At 44.0% G+C, this 21,096-nt stretch overlaps 1 protein-coding gene across 4 annotated transcripts in view; it reads left to right on the top strand.

The window, feature by feature from the left end:
* Window positions 1-21,096, top strand: part of tacc1 (transforming, acidic coiled-coil containing protein 1) — a 145,282-nt gene that overhangs the window by 80,942 nt on the left and 43,244 nt on the right. For all 4 annotated transcript variants that reach the window (XM_068001195.1, XM_068001199.1, XM_068001196.1 and 1 more), the window contains one exon: window positions 15,385-16,582. In XM_068001195.1, coding sequence (XP_067857296.1) covers window positions 15,385-16,582 — 1,198 coding nt within the window. The remainder of the gene's footprint in view (window positions 1-15,384; window positions 16,583-21,096) is intronic.

Below are 21,096 nucleotides of genomic sequence, written 5' to 3' on the forward strand. Positions count from 1 at the left end.
CCTGGTCTTCTTCAAAATAGTGCCATGAGATCTTTTACATCCACCTGAGAGGGTGGATGGGGCCTCGGTTTGACATCTCATCTGAAAGACGGCACCTCCGACAGTGCAACACTCCCTCAGTACTGCACTGGAGAGTCAACATAGATTTTGTGCTCAAGTCCCTGGAGCGGGACTTGAACCCACAACCTGACTGACTCTGAGACGAGAGTGCTACCCACTGAGCCAAGGCTGATATCAAAAAAAAAGTAAGACAGTGGCCTGGCATAGTTCGTTATCTCTCTCAGGGCAGCATCTCCGTGTGTTGGCATGTCAACCCACCTCTCACTACTCAGCACACTGGTTCTTTCCCCCCCTTCCCCTAAGTGATCGCAGTATTTACACAGGCTGATTGTACATGTGTAACTAAAAAGCCTGTCATGGCTTCAATCCGTTACAATGAATCAATTCGCACTGCTAGATTCACATTTCACTGTAAATATCTTTATAAGTGTCTTTTGTGGAGATGATGGAAAGAGATGGCTGATGTGTGTCTCTGCCTATCTACTGGTAAGTGCCCGAATCTGTTTGACGATGATTTCATGGCTTAAAAGGTTTTGTTTATTGAAAAAAAAACAAAATTCTTTAATCTGTCAAACCTGTGAGAAAGATCCAAACAGGTTTCACTGGGTGAGTGCTATCATATCGCATAATCCGCTGTCTGATAGTGCGAACTGAATATGTCAATTTTTCACCTGCTTTTCTGTGATTAAGATGTGATAACAGTGCTGCCATACCAGGCATGCACGCACACACTGCATTTCAGTTTTACAGCTTCAGGAGTAAATGACAGGTATTTAGGGAGTTGAAAAGAGCTCTCAAAAATTGAACTCCGATCCTGGGCTTTATCTCTTGGGGAGGACCCAGGCAAAATCACAACCCATAATCACCCCTCCAGCTGCACTTTATTCACTGGGATAGCATGCAGCGGAATAGCAAGGGAGTTTGGGAACTTCACAGATATACCAACTGAATAAATATCTGCACAACAGCATTTGCTAATGCTTGGTGCTGCTCTTCCCAAGTACCTTCAATGCTTTCAAAGCCCATTAACTACCTACTGCACACAATAACACATGTATTAGGACGTATAAATTACTTGAGATTTAGTCAACACATCAGTTATACTTAATAAAAGACATTTTAATGGGATTAATTAGTATAAATTTCTACACGCTTGGATTCACTGAACAATTTGACTCACTTTACATCCCACTGCAGTTCATATTACAGACAAGTTGGGAGATAATCATGATCACTTTTACAGAATATTCCATTCAGTCGGATCAGGAAGGTGATATAAATTATTCAGTTTCTATTCCACCCAGGCTTTTGAGGCGAATACCAATGATCATGTGGAGATCCCATGGACTAATTAAATCGTTAGAACAATTGAATCATTGGTGATGTAATTCCCATGTATTAATCAAATCGTTAGAAGGAAACACAGACCATCAGATGGGCAGAAGATGTCTTGAACTGGATAGATGGGGAAGGATATCCAACACATCCCGTTTTTCTATCAGGATAACATGGGCGTCATTTTAGCACCCGCTATCGGGTGCGTTCCTGGCGGGGGGCTCCGAAAATCGGAGAATCCCGGCGCGGGACCGGAGCACGCCTCGAACCCGCGCACTTCCGGGTTCCCCGCTGATGCACCGGCGTGCGCGCGCATCCCCCGCTGGTGGGAATCCCGCAGGCAATTAAAGCCAGCGGGATGCCACTTGAAAGTATTTATTTAGGTATTTCAGGTCATTAACTGACTTGATGAAGGGATTATGTGAGGAGGGGTGGGATTTTCGAGCAAACTGGGACTGTTTCCCATACTGGGGGAAACACTCCCAGGTCAAATGGACGTGTTGCAGCTGTCAGCCTGTGGCAGCTGCAAAGGTCCATTTGACAGGTGCGGGGGGGGGGGGGGGAGACCCTCACTCATTGCAGGAGGCCACTCTGTCACTTGGGACAAAGTTTGGCCTCCACCACCCTCCTCCTGACAGTCAAAGTCACCAACCTGCACTTACCCCGGGGTCCAGAGACATGTACCTACCTTGCGGACCCCCTCAGATGTACATCTTGCGGATGGGGGCCGCCGTAGCTGCAATCATGACCTCCTCGGAGGGCGAACAGCATCACCAGCCTCACCAGCCTCGCCATCCACGCCGTCCACCTCTGACACGTGGAGCTCCACAACAGAGTGCTGTGACACATCCATCTGGACAGCAGGAGGGAGGGCTACCGCAGAGAGAGATGCGTCGCAGAGGGCACTACCCTCGCCACAGGGTCCACGGACCGAGGCTCAGCCTCCTGGACCTCTCTGAGCAGCAGTGCACACGGAGGCTCAGAGTCACTCGACATGTAGTCGTGGACATCTGCAGCCTCTTTCATGCCGAGCTGCTCCTGGCTGGCCCGAGCACCATCTTCTTACCTGTTGCTATCAAAGTCACCACTGCCCTCAACAACTTCTCCTCTGCATCCTTCCAGGGTGCAACCGGGGACATCGCTGATGTCTCTCCGTCGTCTGCGCAAAAGTGCCCTGCAAATACACCTACACCCACTCTGCAGTGACACAATGGGTGGCATCAGTTGTGGGTCCTCATAGTGATCCTCAGGAGAGGGCATTATTGCACAAACCAGACAGGATTCGCGAAGACATGGCAGTAGTGGTGCCAATATAATATGTAATGTGAGTTGGTCAGAAATTCAATATAAGTAACACCCATGACAAACCCTCAAACACCCTTGTGCATCCCCTTCATGCTCACGACACGTTTGCCTTACGCTGCCTACTGCACATATGTGATGCATGCCCTGTGGCTGCAGCACAGGTAGTGGCAGGTTGAGTGAGGCTGGCCGTGAAAGAGATGCACGAGAGGGTGAGTATGAGATAGAGCCATGAGATTGTACGAGGATTGGGTTGAGTGGTAGTGGCGGGATGAGTACTGGCGAGGTGAATAGGTGCAGGTAAGATGAGGATGAGGTTTGAGTGGGTATGAGGGGTGATGTGACAGAGTTGTGTTGGCAGTGCTGAAGGAGATGTGGGGTGGGGGCAGTGATGTGGCAGACGGAGTGTAGGGGAAAGACTACGTGTACTCACTTTGGCTGACCTACTGAGGTCATTGGAGCGCCTCCTGCACTGTATGCAGGTGGGCGATATGTTGGTTGCGCTGGTGACCTCCTCTGCCACCTCGAGCCAGGCGTTCCTGGTGGCAGAGGCAGGCCGCTTCCTCCCGCACGCCGGGAGGAAGATCTCTGTCCTCCCCCTCCTCCTCACCCCATGTATTAATACCTGGAGTGAGGCATCATTAAACTGGGAGCAGCCTTCCCCCTGGGCTGCTCCATGCTGTAATTTTTGCTGTTCGTGGCAGCATCTGTCAGTGGAGGACTGCCCCTTTAAATAGAGCTCCTCCAGCTGACAGATCTTACTGCGCATGCGCAGCCCGCCCGACGTGCAGATCAGCAGTGGGGAACCCGGAGGAGCAGGTAAGTGGATCCAATTAGTGGATTGGATGCTACGATCGCGCGGGAAGCTGACTAATTTCACCGGGCGCGTTACCCACGCGCCCGATAGCCCCCCCGCCAAGAACCCGCAGCCCTGCTAACATCGAGCTCCATGAGTCTGCCATGGTGTACTCCTGATGCAAACTATGAGCTGTGAGGCAAATGACAACTTAAGAGTTAAAAAATGTGGGTAATTGGATTATCCTTCGACAGGTGTAGTCAGGGTGGTAGTAGATCCAACTGCAGCAGGTACAGCTGTTGGAACTGCAGTTCATTAAACTTTCTTGGTTGCATATTTTCTTAGATGTTGCACGCAGAGGCCAAGGGGTCAAATAAGCACAGCTTTTCAGAGCTGTATTCGAGAATCAAGACAGCATGAAAGCAACACCCTTGAATGCAGCCAAGTAAAGCTCAATATTAGATCTTCAGCAATGTGTGCACAATCTCCTGTCTTTGGAGATTAATAAGGTCACATACAGTCGTAAAGTATGCATTACACAGCAAAGCATCCATCAGAGGTCCCAGTGCCTTTGTTCCCAAGTCATTCTAAAGATTTTAACATTTAGGACCCATCCTCGTGTGGACTCCTAGTAACTAACAATAACTCCTAGTAAGTAACAGCACAAAAAGGCAGGCAATATGTGTTCTTTCCCAACTAGAATAGCATTTGCCCACACCCATCAGCTCTTGGTGGGTGAAGGAAGTAACCAGCTCAAACCACGACTGCATTTTAGTCATGTAACAAATAAGAGTCCAATAAATAAATTCAGAGATCGCTTACCAATACCCAACAACTTGTTGCTGACCCATAAGGAGTTTTGATATCTCAGAAGGACCCACAATGCACTGTGCCTCTTCATATCAAGTGTCTCCACTGCCTCTAACATTCCCTGGCCTCTGACCCAAAATAAAACCAAGGATCAAAATTCTCAGAAACCCCCGTAGAGTTGTTTAAAACATTCACTTTCCCAAAGACTGCGAGAAATTCAATCTGCTCTCTTCCCCAGACAATCTTAACTTTGAAATTCATCCTAAAACTTGCCCCTCCACGTCTAAACAGCAATCCTCTGCAGTCGTGCATGACTTAAGCAATGCGTGGCTGACAACTATGATCTACTAAAGATGCATTATGCTCGCTTACTTCAAATTGTTTGAGAATTCAGATTCTGCAGCACTAAATTCTCACTTGGCTTGTGTTTTTGACATTGTTTAATTCAAATTATTGGATAATTCAGAAAACAATGAGTGCAAAAACAAATGATTTATCAGGACTAGACCATATCTACCGCCCAGAGCTGCATTTTCAGCCGTGGTGTTTGTGTCATTTGGTTTTATTTGTTTCCTCTTGACCAAACTTGAGAACTCATCACGTCAGGATTGGCAGGGCCAGTTCCAGACACGGTGACTTGGTGCTGCAAAGGCATGTGAGAAGGCCAGAGAGAGAGGGGTCGTGGGGGTAACAACAAAATAAATAAAACATCTCACACACACACACACACACACAAATCTGCCTTCAGTCAGTGTGGATTCCCTTCTTGGCAAGAGAGGATAATGGAATCTTTCCAAAGTTAGATTGGAAATGGTTCTTGCAGTCTGGAACCTACGTTTAAAAAGTGGTTCGGGCTGAAAGGCTAACAGTATCCGCCCCCCCCCCCCCCCCCCGGACAATGGAGACAGGTCATTGATTACTGGACAGCAACATTCCTTGTGTCCAGTTAAGTGAGACTGAGTGATGGAAGCATCTCTTTCACATATCAGAGCGCATGACATTGAACAATTTGCTCTTTGTTGATACTCAGTGATACAACCACCTTCACAGATTGTAAAATGGTTGGAAGTTCTGATAAAGCAGCACCACTGAACTGATGAAAAAAACACCAAATTGTATCACTGTTCATTTTGTCTCACAATTTTGTTTTGTCTAACACCTGTCCTTGGGTAAGAATTTATCCAAACTAAGCTTTCAAACTGAACGGACATATCCAAAAGAAATAAGACTTCAGAATGATTCCCAGCCATTAAACACCAAACTCTTTTTGTGCCACTTTCTATTTCCATTTGATGTGACTTCTCCAGTGTAATTATCAGAATGTCAAAGTCTTCCTTTGGCAAATTATAATTCAGTTCTGCAATCACCGGCCTAATATTACTTTGCTATTTATAGTTTTAGGATTCAGAACATCCTTGATGTTCAGCCAATACAATCTAGTTTAGTGTGATAACAAGAGCACACTCTTGCAATCGAGCCCCTTGAGTATAAGCAGTCTGTCAGCCGATATCAAAAACTCTGGCTTTAAAGTTCAAAGATGGCATTTGAGAATTTCAGTAGGTAACTTCAGGCTCCAAATAAGCCTTTTACAATCTAGACTGGGTCGGTAATTCTCGTGTAAGAAGCAGTGCAATAAACCAAGTGCTATCAATAACAAGCCCACCACATCCAGTTTTGGGGGTGACCCCCCCACAGTAATTGTAATATTTGAAAGTCAGGTTCAATTGCTACATTTTGAAAAAATGCTTTGGGCAAACATGGGACAATCCTTCATTTTCAAAACAGGCCTCCACTTTCATGTGTGCAATTGGGCTTTTTTGCGCATGTTTTTCCAGCTTTGAACTGAGTATTTGCCCCAAGTGCAAAGGCAACTCAGTTCTAACCATGTGTCTGGATCGTAGGAGCCTGTTGTTTAATGTTGGCCTTGACACCAGCTGGGGCATGTATGCCTGCCCCCTCCCAAAAAATTCAAGGCAAAATAGCATAAACTCATCTCTATAAATTCAGTCTTCATATGCTAATGAGAAGCACAGGCTGGGGTATTTCATATGAACATATGAAAATGACAGGCAGGAAAAGACCATCTGGTCCATCAAGCCTGCCCCACACTCATAATGACCGGAGTATTATGATTAGACATTTCCTACCCTTCCACAGTCATGTACTCTCCTGGGACAGGCAAAAAAATAGAGCAAACCCAGGGCCAATAAGGGAAGCAATATTCTGAAAAAAATCCTCTCTGACCCCCTCAGGCAACCAAAACCAGGCCAGGAGATCACATGGACCAAGTGTCATCTGTTCATCCATTCAGATGGCATTCATATATTGCTCTAGCTTCACTCTGTTGTACATGTCATCTGAGGTATTGCTGGGTTGCATATTGAAACTTAGTTGCTGTCTTACACTTAATGAACAGATCGTCCTGCTGATACATCATTCTGAGCACTGAATCATTTTTACTTTCCTTTACACGCAGAAAACCAAGATTCAAACTGAATGTTTTCCAATTGCTTCCTGCTTTATTCAGATCCCAAAGGGCTGTTGGTGGGCTTTCAATATAAGGCAAATCAATCCTTGGGGTTGAGATTCTTACTCACGAGTCAGTCACACATGTGAGATGTGGCCTTGTGCAATTAATCAATGGACAAATGTTGGTAGCGGGATCCATGGGCACAAACAGTGAGACAGTTTGCAAAAGCATTTCAATAATTGGAGCTTTGCTTACTTCAAGAGGAATTCGAAATTGTCACTTCCACACCGCCTGAGGAAGGGGAAAGCCCCCGAAAGCTTGTGGGATTAAAAATAAAATCGTTGGACTATAACTTGGTGTTGTAAAATTGTTTACAATTGTTAACCCCAGTCCATCACCGGCATCTCCACATCATTACTTCAAGAGGGGCAGATCTCAAAAAAGATTACATTTTAAAATCAAAATGATGCGCATTCAAAGTATGAGACCCAGTTGGAGGCATATTACACCTTTGTGTCACAGGTTTATTTCATATACATAGCTCAAATACGGATTATATTGCATGACATTCTACATATTGTAGCAGGGTGTTGGAGGGCCAGTAAGTCAGCCATAGTCATAATGACCCTTAAAGAAACCTTCCCTTTAAAAGGGAGGGCATGGCCCTTTAAGGAACCTCATCTTTAAGAAACTCACCTTTAAAAGTTAATTGAGGCTGGAGTGGATGAAGACTTGCCCCAGCCAGGTGAGAATAAAAGGACGAGGCAGCGAGGGGACAGCCTGAGTTATGAGATGGGAAAAGGAGCTGTTATGTAGTTGTGGACAGTTGGAAGATCCTGAGAGTGGGAAAGGGTACTCTGTAGTGTGACTTGTGTTGATGTATGAATTGGTGAAGGGTGATTGTTTGTTGCATGAAGAAGACTGAGAATGGTCGGACCCTGTGATAATATTTTGTATCTTTATAATGACAATTTTTGTATCTATCACAACTGTCAGTAACCTAATTACCATTGAGTCTGTCATTTATCTTCCTCACTGGTTAACTATTTAACCCAATGGTGTTGCAATTCCAATGGCTCATGCTGCTGGTGAAGTGGGGCCTTGTGTGTGAAGGATACTCTCCTCATCCCAAAGGGCTTTGATGATACTTGTACCAGCTCTAAGCTGGGGAGAGTTCTATTGAGTCCTTTGTCAGGAAGGACTGGGTGGAATTCCTGGGGTAGCCGGGAACTTCCCTCATTGATTATGGGTGGTAGACTCAGTCTTATGACCCTGACTGGAATTTACTGGGCAAGATATGTGGGGTGGACTTGAGATTGGAACCAGGTTCTGCCCCAAATTCTGACACTCCTGGTGGGTAATGTGCCCATTTGCATTTCAGCAAAAACAAATTGAGAAGGCCACCTTGACATCTCTTTACCAAACCCACAAGGTATCCCCCTCTAACATAAAATTGATTGCAAAGCATTTAGAAGAAAATTATAAACTTGGCTTCAAAGGCTTCCCACTCTTCCCTTTTACAAGCAGTGTGACACATACTGCAGTTGACTGAACAGAATATCTGACCTGACCCTAAAATAGAGGCTGACTAGATCTGTGCACTTGGGTAAAATTATCCCCAACTCTAACCCCATTTCACCTGAAGACTACACTTTGTCTTCACACATTGTGTGCAGTGCCACAGTAGATTGATGAGATTTTTGTGAATTATTTAAATGCTTAAGCTGTATTATAAATTGTACTTTTGTGTATATATTTGGTTAGCTGAAGAAATAGCCTGAGTAGATTAATAGCTTTCAAAAGGGAATTGGATAAATACTTGAAGGGAATAAAATTACAGGGATGTGGAGAAAGAGCAGGGCAGTGAGACTAATTGGATAGTTCTACCAAAGAGTTGGCACATCAGGATGGGCTGAATGGCCTCCATCTGCTGTATCATACTTTGATACTACTATGATACTATCTTGGGACCTAGTTACATTCTCCCTCCAGCTGGGTATGCCCTCTCCCTTGGCAAATAACTGGCTAAAATTTGTACTGAACAACTGGACTAAAATTACCAGGAGCCACTGCAGTCCTAGCTCCAAGCATATATAGGAGTAAGTCTGCTGGATTTTATTCATCTACATCTTGCTCAAGTGCCCAAGATTAAAATTCTCAGTCTTGTTGAGTGGTGGGGATACCCCTAGATACCCCTATCATTGCCCACTCCTTCCTGCTGGGTCTGCTTTTTCTTGACCTGTTTCTTCCCCTTCCGCGCCCGCCCCCCGCCCTTGAAAACCCTGTCTCTCCCCATCCCCATCCCTCCAAAGAGAGTTTTGTGTTAAAGGTTATCCTGCGCTCTGGTAAAAGATGAAAGTGGAGATTAAAATGCACATAGATCCTCAATACGGATGTTAATTTAGTCACAAATAATCTCTCCTGAATAGTCGGTGGTTATTGCAGAGTAGTGGGAAAACATCCGCTCAGACTCATGTCTGTGAAATAATAAAAAATGGAGTTGGTGGTGGGAACTGAACTTCAGAAGACTTTTTTTTGGACAAAACACAAGTTGCTTGGAGCCTTGAATTTCACTTGAAAGCAGTTAAAGGAAGTAATTGGATTTGCTTAAATGCAACTTACTTGTCCAGGATTTGCATAGCTTCACTGTAAGGCTCTTAGTTACACATTAGCAGTCCCTCTCTTACAAGGCAAGAAGATTTTGGCTCCAGAGTCTTGGACATCAAAAGCATATGCTGTGTTGCAGGGCAGTGCCCAGTATTTCAGTGTGCTGTGATTCTTTGCCGGGCAACACTCTGGCTTTTGAAGAAGGGTCCACATCTGAAATGGTAACTTATCTGTTCTCTCCACAGCTGCTGCCTGACCTGCTGACTGTTTTAGCAAGTCTGTCAGGAGGAGGTGCACAGCAGAAGTCCTGTGCCTGCTCACAAGAAACGAGGGAAGAGTTACCCTATGCCTGATTCAGTACCCTCACCATTGGATGGACAGTCCTTCCCTTCCTAGCTCCTCGACTGGGAAGTAGTGAATGGAGCGAGGCAAACTTTACAAAGCCACAATGATGCAAAAACTTGAGCCAAACACCCTTAGCCTTATAAAAGATGAGTGCTGCTATGAAGCCAAAGGGGAGGATTACTCTCCTCACTTTGTGTAGTATCATTTACCGTTTCATGAGACATACCAACCAGAGGGAGTCTTTGAGTGGGTTTATAATGTCACTAAACACTGTGATCAAAGCAATTGATACCTGAGATTGATTAAGATGGGATGCAATTCTGAGACAATTGAACATGTGTGCCTTGCTGAGTTCCCAAGGACCATGTTCTATCTTGTAACTGCAGATATTTTTGAAAGAACTTTTGGATTTTGAGACAGCAACAAATTCTCTCTCCTTGCTGATGTATTTTTTTTAAAACACATGATCCCATTGGTGAATTGGCATCTTTTGCTGTGTTTTATTGTGCCAGTTGTCTGATGAGTTGTATTGTGTAGTGGACTGCCATCCTGTGTGGTACAAGTTGGAATGGAACTAAGCTCTGCTACTTTAAAGCTTCATCCACAGAAGATAATTAAAGTTGAACACTCTGAACGTCACTGCGAATCAGAGTGGGAGCAAATAGAGGCTGCTATTGCAACTGCAAATCAATGAGGATAAAAAGTGAAGAGATCTGAGCCTGGGGATTCAGACCAGGACCAGAATGGGCTATTCTCATTTTAGTGAAGCAGCAAGGCTTCATAGGACCACTCGATATAAAAGAAATCAGAAGTAAATTCCCAATATCAACCATGTAGAATCATAGAAAGGTTACAGCACGGAAGGAGGCCATTTGGCCCATCGAATCCATGTCGGCTCTGCAAGAGCAATCCAGCTAGTCCCACTCCCCTATCCCTGTTGCCCTGCAATTTTTTTCCTTTCAAGTACTTATCCAGTTCCCATTTGAAGGCCATGATTGAATCTGCCTCCAACACCCCCTCGGGCAGTGCATTCCAGATCCTAACCACTCACTGTGTAAAAAGGTTTTTCCTCATGTCACCTTTTGGTTCTTTTGCCAATCACCTAAAATCGATGTCCTCTGGTTCTTGACCCTTCCGCCAATTTTTTTTTATTCGTTCATGGGATGTGGGCGTCGCTGGTGATGCCAGCATTTATTGCCCATCCTTAATTGCCCTTGAGAAGGTGGTGGTGAGCCGCCGCCTTGAACCGCTGCAGTCCGTGTGGTGAAGGCTCTCCCACAGTGCTGTTCGGGAGTTCCAGGATTTTGACCCAGCAACGATGAAGGAACGGCGATATATTTCCAAGTCGGGATGGTTTGTGACTTGGAGGGGAACGTGCAGGTGGTGGTGTTCCCATGTGCCTGCTGCCCTTGTCCTTCTAGGTGGTAGAAGTCACGGGTTTGGAAGGTGCTGTCGAAGAAGCCTTGGCAAGTTGCTGCAGTGCATCCTGTGAATGGTACACACTGCAGCCACAGTGCGTTACAATGGGCCATTGCAGCCACAATGGGAACAGTTTCTCTCTCTCTACTCTGTCTAGACCCTTCATGATTTTGAATACCGCTATCAAATCTCCTCTCAACCTTCTCTGTTCCAAGGAGAACATCTCCAGCTTCTCCAGTCTAACCACGTATCTAAAGTCCCTCATCCCTGGAATCACTCTAGTAAATCTTTTCTGCACTCTCTAAGGCCTTCACATCTTTCCTAAAGTGTGGTGCCCAGAACTGAACACAATACTCCAGTTGTGGTCACACCAGTGTTTTATAAAGGTTCATCATGGCTTCCTTGCTTTTGTACTCTATGCCTCTATTTATAAAGCCAGGATTCCGTACGCTTTCTTAACTGCTTTCTCAACCTGCCCGTCCACCTTCAACGATTTGTGTACATATACCCCCAAATCTATGTTCCGGGAATTGTAGCTTTAGTTTATATTGCCTCGCCTCATTCTTCCCACCGAAAAGTATCCCTTTGCATTTTTTAGTTAAATTTCATCTGCCATGTGGTGCCCATGCCTCCAGCCTGTCTACTTCCTCTTGAAGTCTATCACTATCCTTCTCACTGTTCACTACACTTCCAAGTTTTGTCATTTGAAAATTGTGCCCTATACACCCAAGTTTAAGTCATTGATATACATCAAGAAAAGCAGTGGTCCTAGTACTGACCCCTGGGGAACACCACTGTACACCTCCCTCCAGTCCAAAAAACAACCTTTCACCACTACTCTCCATTTCTTGTTACTTAGCCAATTCTGTATCCATGTTGCTGTCCCTTTTATTTCACAGGATTTAATCTTGACAAGCCTATTATGTAGTGCTTTATCAAATGCCCTTTGAAAGTCCATATACATCACATCAACTGCATTGCCCTCATCTACCCTCTCTGTTACCTCATCAAAAAACTCTAGCAAGTTAGTTAAACATGATTTGCCTTTAACAAATCCATGCTGGCTTTCCCTAATCAATCCACACTTGTCCAAGTGACTGCTAATTCTGTCCTGGATTATCATTTTCAAAAGTTTCCCCTCCACTGAGAAGCTGACTGGCCTATAGTTGCTGGGTTTATCCTTACATCCTTTTTTGAACAAGGGTGCAACATTTGCAACATTTGCAATTCTGGCACCACCCCTGTATCAATGGATGTTTGGAAGATTATGGCCAGTATCTCTGCAATTTCCACCCTTACTTCCCTCAGCAACCTAGGATGCATCCCATCCGGACCGGGTGACTTATCTACTTTAAGTACAGCTAGCCTTTCTAGTACCTCTTCTTTATCAATTTTTAGCCCATCCAGTATCTCAACCACATCTTCCTTTACTGAGACTCTGGCAGCATCATCTTCCTTGGTAAATGTCATTGTTAGTGCCAAGCAGAGGTCACTAACTTTCCCACTAGGACGTAGCCAAAAGCCGAGAGGGAAAGTCACTCTCGGCTCAACTCTGAGCAGCAGATACCTAGGAGCAGATCGTGTCCATCCACTGCGATGCAAAAAGAATACGTTTTTTTCAAAAGTATGAGGTTATTTTTGTGCAGTGTTGCCTCTGATGCAACACTTCAGTCCATCTGTTGATCATTCTGATTATTAGAGATTGAAATAATCCACAATATATCTCACACGTAAAGCGTTACATTTGGTTTATTGGACTGCTACGATAATGAACATGGTGATAGAATTGATATTCCTCCAATGTGCAACATTTTTATAGAACAGTTGAAAGGCTGAAACCACATGAACAACAAGACTAAAACACCCAGCCTGATCTGTCAGCAAGGAACAGTCGATGTGCTTCCTTCCCAACTCTAGTGTGCAGTAGCATGTGTAGGCTTCACTGTGGGCTGGTCTGGGTAATTCTCATTCGTGTCCACCTTTTTTGTTTTTATGCAAAGAGAGTAGGACTGAAAGCCTCTCCCCTCAGAATGCTTAAACTCAACAAACTAATTCAATTATAGTGAAGTATAGAGAAATATTACTCCTTTAACCAGTGTGTAACAGTGGATGACATTAGAATACAAACCTGTGAACAATCAGTATTAAAATTCTTAGCACATCATCTTAATCTTTGGCTGCAGAGGCACGACTGACATTTACTTGCCTTGGATCAGGCCACAGCTCTTTAGTGCGCTTAAACTATAGTCTCTCAAATTAAGGAGCATTCATTTCCAGAGTCCAATTAATAACTTTCAACTTGGAAAACACATATGCAGCATGATGCAAAATGCCTGCTGTGATATTTACAAACCAACTTTTATTCTGCCAGAGCGTAAATGTGGTTTTTTAAATTAAAAAATTTGTCAAAATGCTTCCCCACTGATTTCTACGGAAGCCTGTCCCAAGAGTGCATTGGATAGTGGTCACTTCCCTTTAAAGGAGCTCATTGCCTCATTTAGCAGTGGAGTTGTAATTTGTTTTTCATGTGTTGACATTTGTATCTGCCACTGTAGGTCATCCTGAGGGAGATAGGGCTAGTTTGTCAGAAACGCACTGGGGCTGACAATTACCTTTAAGAAAATTACAGTAAAAATATAATGAACAGAGGATGGAGGTTACATTTTGCACACTTATGTTTAAAAAAAATAAAAAGTGGAAAAATAAGAGCGGCATTCCACTTCATCATTGTAAATGCTGATCCAGTTATTCAATAAATTTCAACCTGTGACTTTCATGAATCAGTCCTAAACATTCCATTAAAATTATACAACACCAGGTTTCCAAATAAACTCTCGTCTAACTCCTCTGAAGCGTCTATTAAAATAAAGTGGCAAATCAGTGCTGCAGGACTCTTAACGGGTACTCCACACCAGTAGATTCAAGATGCTTTTCTTGATTAGCTGCGACAAATTCAGCGTGACTGCATTATTAATCTGAAAGCACTGTGTGGACTCTGAGATTAGCGCCATAAAAAGCACTTCAGTCCACTCTGCTTTTCCACGCGTTGTAAACCTGTTGTTTGCATTGTCCGTTTGCCATTTGACCACACTGCTTTTATTTCCTGTCAGCGCAGATATTAAGGCTTTAAACTGCCATTAAGCAAATAACTTTTGCTGTAACTCTGTTTGGCTTTGATTGTGGTAGATGTCCCGGGGTGGAGGCAGCAACATCTACCACAATAGATGTGGATAGGATCTATCCACTGGATAGGATGCTGCATGGGTTTCATTCAAAGCGGGCATTGGGAGAATTTTTAAAAAATCAGTGGCTATTTTGTTAAAGCATAAGAGATATAGCTGTTTGATTACAGAACAGTGCACCTTCCATGTTGTGCTTCCTGTCGTCCCTCCTGCTATGTTTATCACATCATTTGCTTTAGATGATTATGAAGTCCCTGCGTCAAGTTTTCTGGCTATTTTACAACCACATTATTGCCCAGACCCTCCGTTCTCCATAGAAAGCTCTCAGAGCACAGTTTCTGTGTCATACAGTTCTGGAAGGTTCTTTTTTTTTTCCTCAGTGACTTTATATTTTTTCTTCTCTCCCACTGCTTCAAAGTCGCCCTGCTCCACGAACCTTACCTTGGCCAAGAGGAGATTCAGGTGATTTGCTACCAGGCTTCTGCTCTTGCTCTTCAGCTGACTGGTACGCAATAGCGGCTCCTTGGGAAGGGAGGAATGTGTTTGTGGCTTCACCTCTATTTTACCATTCCTCCATCACTGCGGGGAAGTGCTTGGCCTCTCCTTTGCAATTCCCCTGGTGGCCATAATTAAGATCAGAAAGCTGAGAGAACTATCTTTCAATATGCCAACGCCTGAGCTCCAATATATTGCGTCAATTAACGTGTTGCAACTGGTCGAAGCACACAGTCTAAATGAGACAGTTAATGGTGCCTTCGTTTTTATATTTCTTTTCTTTTTATTGAGCAGCATCCAATAGACTCTTAAGCTGAAATGGTTGGGTGTATCAGTCGAAGGTAATGTGCAGTCAGTGGTGCATTTGGTAGAAAACTCTACACGTTAAAGGGTTGCTGTTCTGTTGCTATATAAATTTCTAAAACTGCAAAATCCTGGTCTGTTTGGTTAAATAAACCCTGGCACGTTGGATGAGCAGTTCCTGCTGAGATTTTTGTTGCTGTATCCAGTCTTTCACGCCTTTGTTTTCTTTTCTGTTGATCTCACCGCCTTGCGTGCTGCAGACTTGCCACCAGAAGACAAGCAGTTGTTAGCAGAAACTGCTCAGCCTTTAAAGAGTCTAGCTGAGAAAGACTCATTGTCGGAGTCAGCCCATTGTGATGCTTCACATGGCTTCAAGCCACACGACCAAATAGAAACTGATACAACTAGCAGTGCAGCTTTTGGGCAAAACGTTGACCCTGCCAGTGCTCCCAACAGCTCTTCTGAAGTGCAAAACTCACGGAGAATTGAGGAAATAGCAGCTGAAGTAAAAACAGACCGAGATTCTCCACCTGTTTCTTCGGAAGGCCAGTCTCTACTGCCTGATGCCGCATCAAGAATCCAGAAGACCAGTGTACAAGGAAAAGATATGACTGTCTCCGAGGAAGAACCATCAGCAATGGAACAAAAGGCAGAAGCCTTGGACGTTCAGACTCCACCTAGTATGACCAAGCGGAAAAAAATGAAACCTCCAACTTTGGAGAAGATGGCAGTTGAGACTCGAGTACCCGGGACAGCTATGGAAGATGACGTAGTGATGGTCCAAAAGTCATCCTATAATTTCAACCCCAACGATTTTGACGAAGCTCAGAACCCTTTTAACACAGGAGGGTCCAAACTTCAAAACTCCCCCCCAGCTAACAGACAGGTCTCGGCATCTTCGGGTGCAGTGGAGGCGGAAGTGGATGAGGCGGGGCTGCAAACAGGACCCAAAGGATCAGCCCTGAAGCTGGAATTTGACTTTTCAGACGATAAAGAAAATGCAGAGAACAGGATACCCGTACCAAAGAAATTGGTCAAAAAGCCTGCCAGCAAGTTGACTGGGAAGAAGCAGCGAGCGGCAGTCGCCAAGGCCGCTGTTCCTGAGGTGAAAGACGAGGTGTGCTCCACCACCAACTTTGATGACATTCCAATTCCCAAAAAATCCTACAATTTGGATTCTAGTCAGTGGGACGATCCCAACTTCAACCCTTTCGGTGGCTGCTCTGCGTTGCCGAACTCCCCCACGCGACCAAAGACATCATATAAATTTGACCCTGATAAATTTGACGATTCGGTTGACCCTTTCAAGCCCTCGAAGACTTTAGCCAACGGGTCAGAACCCCTTGCCCCTGTCGAGCCTGTGACCGATGGGACCGAATCCACCAATTTTGAGGCAGCTGCCGACGAGGAGAAAGCAGTAACGTCGTCACCCAAGAAGACGAGGCCTCGAGTGATAACGTGAGTTTCCCAAATTAATATCTTTACCTCATGTTAACTGTCACTTTGTATTCTGGAAATGCCACAGCACAGTTTTAAAAAGTAGATCTTAAAGTTTGTTATAATTAAAACCATCTATTTACTCCAGTCTAGAGGTTAGCAAGATAGATTATTCAAATATGGAAGACTCATTATTCATCTGTGAGCATTTACTCCGTAATTGTCCTCTGTACTTATACCATTAGCTCACTGAGACCATACTTTTCCAGCCCTATCTCTCTCTCCATATTGATGTATGCATTTGTGATGCAGACAGACACCCTAATACAAAAGACAGTTTTTTGTGTGTCATATGATATATTTTTAATTAATATTTGAGTGTTTCGATCTTTAGGATCTCTTTTCTGAATTTTATTTTAAATTGTTTAAGCATCGCAACTCGTTCACCTGCTAATGGCAGTCAATGCAAAAACCAGTCTCAATGTTGATCACTTTGGGGGAAGGAGGTGGAGAATCATCACTCCAGCAAGCTTTCTACCAATCTGTTGAGATACTGCATAGGGATGAGGCACTTCAAACAATGCGAACAGAGGGAGAATGAGGAGTCACAACTGTTTTCTGTGCATTACTCCGACTGTTTTTTCACACCAGGTTTTTGTACGTGTTTACAAAGATACCAAATGCATGATACGGTAAATTCACCAATCCTGCACTCTCAGCGGTCTGCCTCGCTCAGAGGGAAAGGAGGTGGGAGAATTGGTGTCATGGTGCTGTAGCCTTATCTGTTTGACTGTGGTTCCCCACTGGGTGCTTTAGTCACAATATACTGCAGTACTCTTTGAATTCCTGCTTCTCTTCCACTCTGAAGACTCAGTGCTTCATTTTATTCTGACTGGCACAAACACTTGAATAATGCATCTTCCTGCACTAAGCAGCTATGAAACAATTTTTCTTCAATATTCATAAGGTGCTGCATCTCTTTTCATTACCTACAGAGTGTTTTTGAGGTGTATTATATATATCACCTCACTTATAAAGGTAAAAGCTAATTTTGTAATTTATTAGCATATTAGTCAGTTTACAAAGCACCAGTGCATCTCCCCATCATTATTACACAGTAACTCCTATCAGGAGTGGAGAGAGAGAGATGGAATTTGGGCCACTGACTTCTCCATATTGCTATCATTACCTTATTAGCCTCTGGAAGGCAAGTTTTTGAATAGGTCTCACTGATGATTGCTCCCTCTACCTGAAACAGAGTACTTCACTGCCCAAAGTCCTTTCACAAGGTGATCCTGGCTGAGAAACAATGAAGCTGTCCAGTCTAAGCTAGATCATGGTGTGAACTTGGGCCCTCAGCATTCTGTACTGTCATATTTAGCACTGGCAGTTGGCAGCCCCAGCTGTTTGCCAGATATTACGCACTGCAGGCATTCTGAAAGCAATTAGAAGGATTAAAGATGAGACAAGTCTCGCAAGGAGGTCTCAAGGGGTGGACGGAGGAGTTCAGACAGGTACAAAATTAGAAACACTCCCATTTTCCATAAAAATCAAGGAGTGGGGAGGGAATCATCTTACATTCTTCAACACACTGGGGAGGACTTCACACACTGTAGCCACAGTCATATCAATCATCACTGGGATTACTGAGCAGCTTTTACTGACACTTTCTGATTCAAAATCCCGATGGCAGAGAAATAGATGCAGAGTAAACCCGTACCCTCCATGTCACACTCTCCCTTGAAAGGGAAGAGTTCTCATTCCTCTGCCCAGACTGTTGCCCTTTGACGTGATGGTTGTCTCCTAAGATGCATTTCTAAGAAGCCAACTTCCACCCATTCATGTTGGCACAGTTGAGTTGAAACTACTTTTGTGTGCATTGTGGCCAGCTGCTGTACACACCGTGCCGTGAAACCCAAATTAACACCCGTCTGTGCTCTGATAGTCATTCAAGTGAAGAGGGGAAATGAGGGCCTGTGAAACTTTTAGCACTGGCATGCTGACATCTCCAGAATGCAAAGGGAATATATCAGACAGTGAAATCTTTGTTAACTGCTTGATGACGTATCCTGTAAGTAAATAGACAGGAAAATTGGTGGCTGCCAAACCGTACAACAAATTACACTATCCCACCACCCCCATATTTAGTCGTCTTAAACACACAGATGTTCAATTACTGATTTGTAATATATCAAGTATATTATTTGTTGGAACATTCAGTGAAGTAACAGTGCATAGTCATGCAGTATAAGTCATGTGGCTGCAGCATGAAGGTTATGCTGATTGGGTTAGATAAGGTAGGGAGAGAGGAGGCTCGTGTGGAGCATAAACACCGGCATGGACCAGATGGGCCGAATGACCTATTTCTGTGCTGTAGACTCGATGTAAACTACTGCTCCACCTCACTGACCCTTCCTGTAAAAGATTCATTCTTCCAGTGTATGTTATGCAGTATAGGATAATGCAGAGACATTCCAGGCAAGTTCAGGTGAAATTTATAAACCACTTCAGTGTTATGGTTTGTGACTTCAACTGAACCCCTTCACATGTTCCTGCCTTGGATTATACTCCAAGGTACAGGCTACCCTGGCTGGAGTTATTCACTGTTACCCAACTAAAGCATAAATAGTCCTTTGCAAGCAGTCTTAACCGGCAAATAATTTCTTGTAAAAATGCTGCCCTCAATCCAATGTAATGAAGGACAGATATCAGATGTGTTCTGAAATGTAATCATTTGTGCATGTTCTTGAATTGAAAATGTGCAGTTAGAGGCTAAGATGCGCTCCTGTGTCATTAAAGAACATAACTGAGGCCTACACGCTGTCACTTGAAGACAGAAAATCAGACCTTAGGATGGAGAATGACAGAATGATGGGCTCGGTAATGACTGAGCTGGGAACGATTTTTCTTTCAGGATGCAAGGCTGTTTTTCTCTTCTCTTCCTCTCCCCCCCCCCCCCCCCCCCAATTCACTGCAAAACACAAAGGGGTCTGATCCTTGTTCCTCTTTCACAAGAAAACCCCCCGCCTTAGACAAGTAAATGAACGGCCAGAGAACAACTTCTGTGCGTAGTCCCAAAGTGCTGTTGGAAATTGACACAGGTAACCGGGTTTTTCGGATTCTTTAAAACACATTGCTTTCAGGATTTTTTCCAAGGGGGAGGGGGGAGGAGAGCACTTTTGTTGTGAAGGGCAAATGATCCAGAAAGAGGCATTATTGGATAACTGGTAAGAGAGGGCATACGAGCGTGTGTAATTTTTGTCGGACCACCAAGTGGTGTTTCCGTTATGTTTTGCCCTGAGTTGCAGTGTCGCAATGTTTGAGAAATGAAGACGGAAAGGTTCAGTAAATAGAGTCCTTTTAAAAACCCCAGCCACAAAGTTACCTATGGAGTCAATGATGAGCTCAAGGTGAATGTTGACCTAGAAGGTTTCAAAGCACTGTCTTCCTTTCATTACTGCCTGACTACATTGTCCCTATTCCTACATTTTTTGAGTCCTCCTTGTAGAATTTGCAGCTGGATGTGATAATTCCTGAGAGCAGCCACCTACTGCAGGTAAGTGAGAGCATTGTCAAGAATGCAGATCATTCAGGGTTTATCTTCATTTCAGTCAGCGTTGCAAACATTCCAAGATTGCAGATTCTTGTGGCTGTACCAATTTCTGATCTCTCACATTTAGAATCAATGCTGCTTGTGTGTACAAGCTAATGGTGAAAAAGATTATTTTTAATCAATCAAAATAGTGTGCAAAAAACATAATTAAAATCTCAGGGTTGTTGACTGTTTTGAAAGATTTGCAGGGCACCCTGTCAAAGCACCAGGGAGATGGGCACTGTCATGTTAAGCCAAACAGTAACTCCCATCTCCTTTATATCAAATCAATGCAAAAATAATTCATCACAATGCTCTGCTGAAGCTTCCTTTGACTAATAAATATGTTGCACTTACGAGTTTTTGTCTGTGACCTTTATTTTCTCCCTTTGTCTTTGTGAACCCTTTGATTCTCCATCTGTATGTCTGTCTTCCTGTCTTTCTCTTATGTTCTCTGTTTGCGTGTGCACCAGGACTATTGAACAAGTGAAGTTTCTCTGTTTTCTGATGTAAGTACTTGGAACTGCTTTGCACGATCAGAGTCTGCTCCTTTACCTGTGCTAATTCATTGCATGCATTGTACAGTTCCTTAGTTAACATTTGTTCAATAGTGATGACCGTAAAACTGCAGTGCCCCATAATGTTAACAAATATTATTTAGATTAATAAAACTCAGGCAGTGTGGTTGGCAGGTACTTATCCTGCTGCCCCCTTCACACATTCAGCTTCTCTATTTCCGCCATGTCAGGGGGTAGTGCTTGCGCGAATGAGCAGGGAGTCAGCGTCACAGCCAGTAGGGATTCAAACTAAAGCACGTGAGGGGGAGTAAAAGCCCACTTCCTTTCCAAGGTTGCCTTCATAGGCAAGAACACTGCTGGAAGCAACCTTGTGAACAAATTGATGCCACTGCTGTTGGGGCCACCGAGACTTTCTTTTGCGAGGA

This window comes from Heptranchias perlo, chromosome 20 (genome assembly GCF_035084215.1).
Source record: "Heptranchias perlo isolate sHepPer1 chromosome 20, sHepPer1.hap1, whole genome shotgun sequence".
NCBI classification, from domain to species: Eukaryota; Metazoa; Chordata; class Chondrichthyes; order Hexanchiformes; family Hexanchidae; genus Heptranchias; species Heptranchias perlo.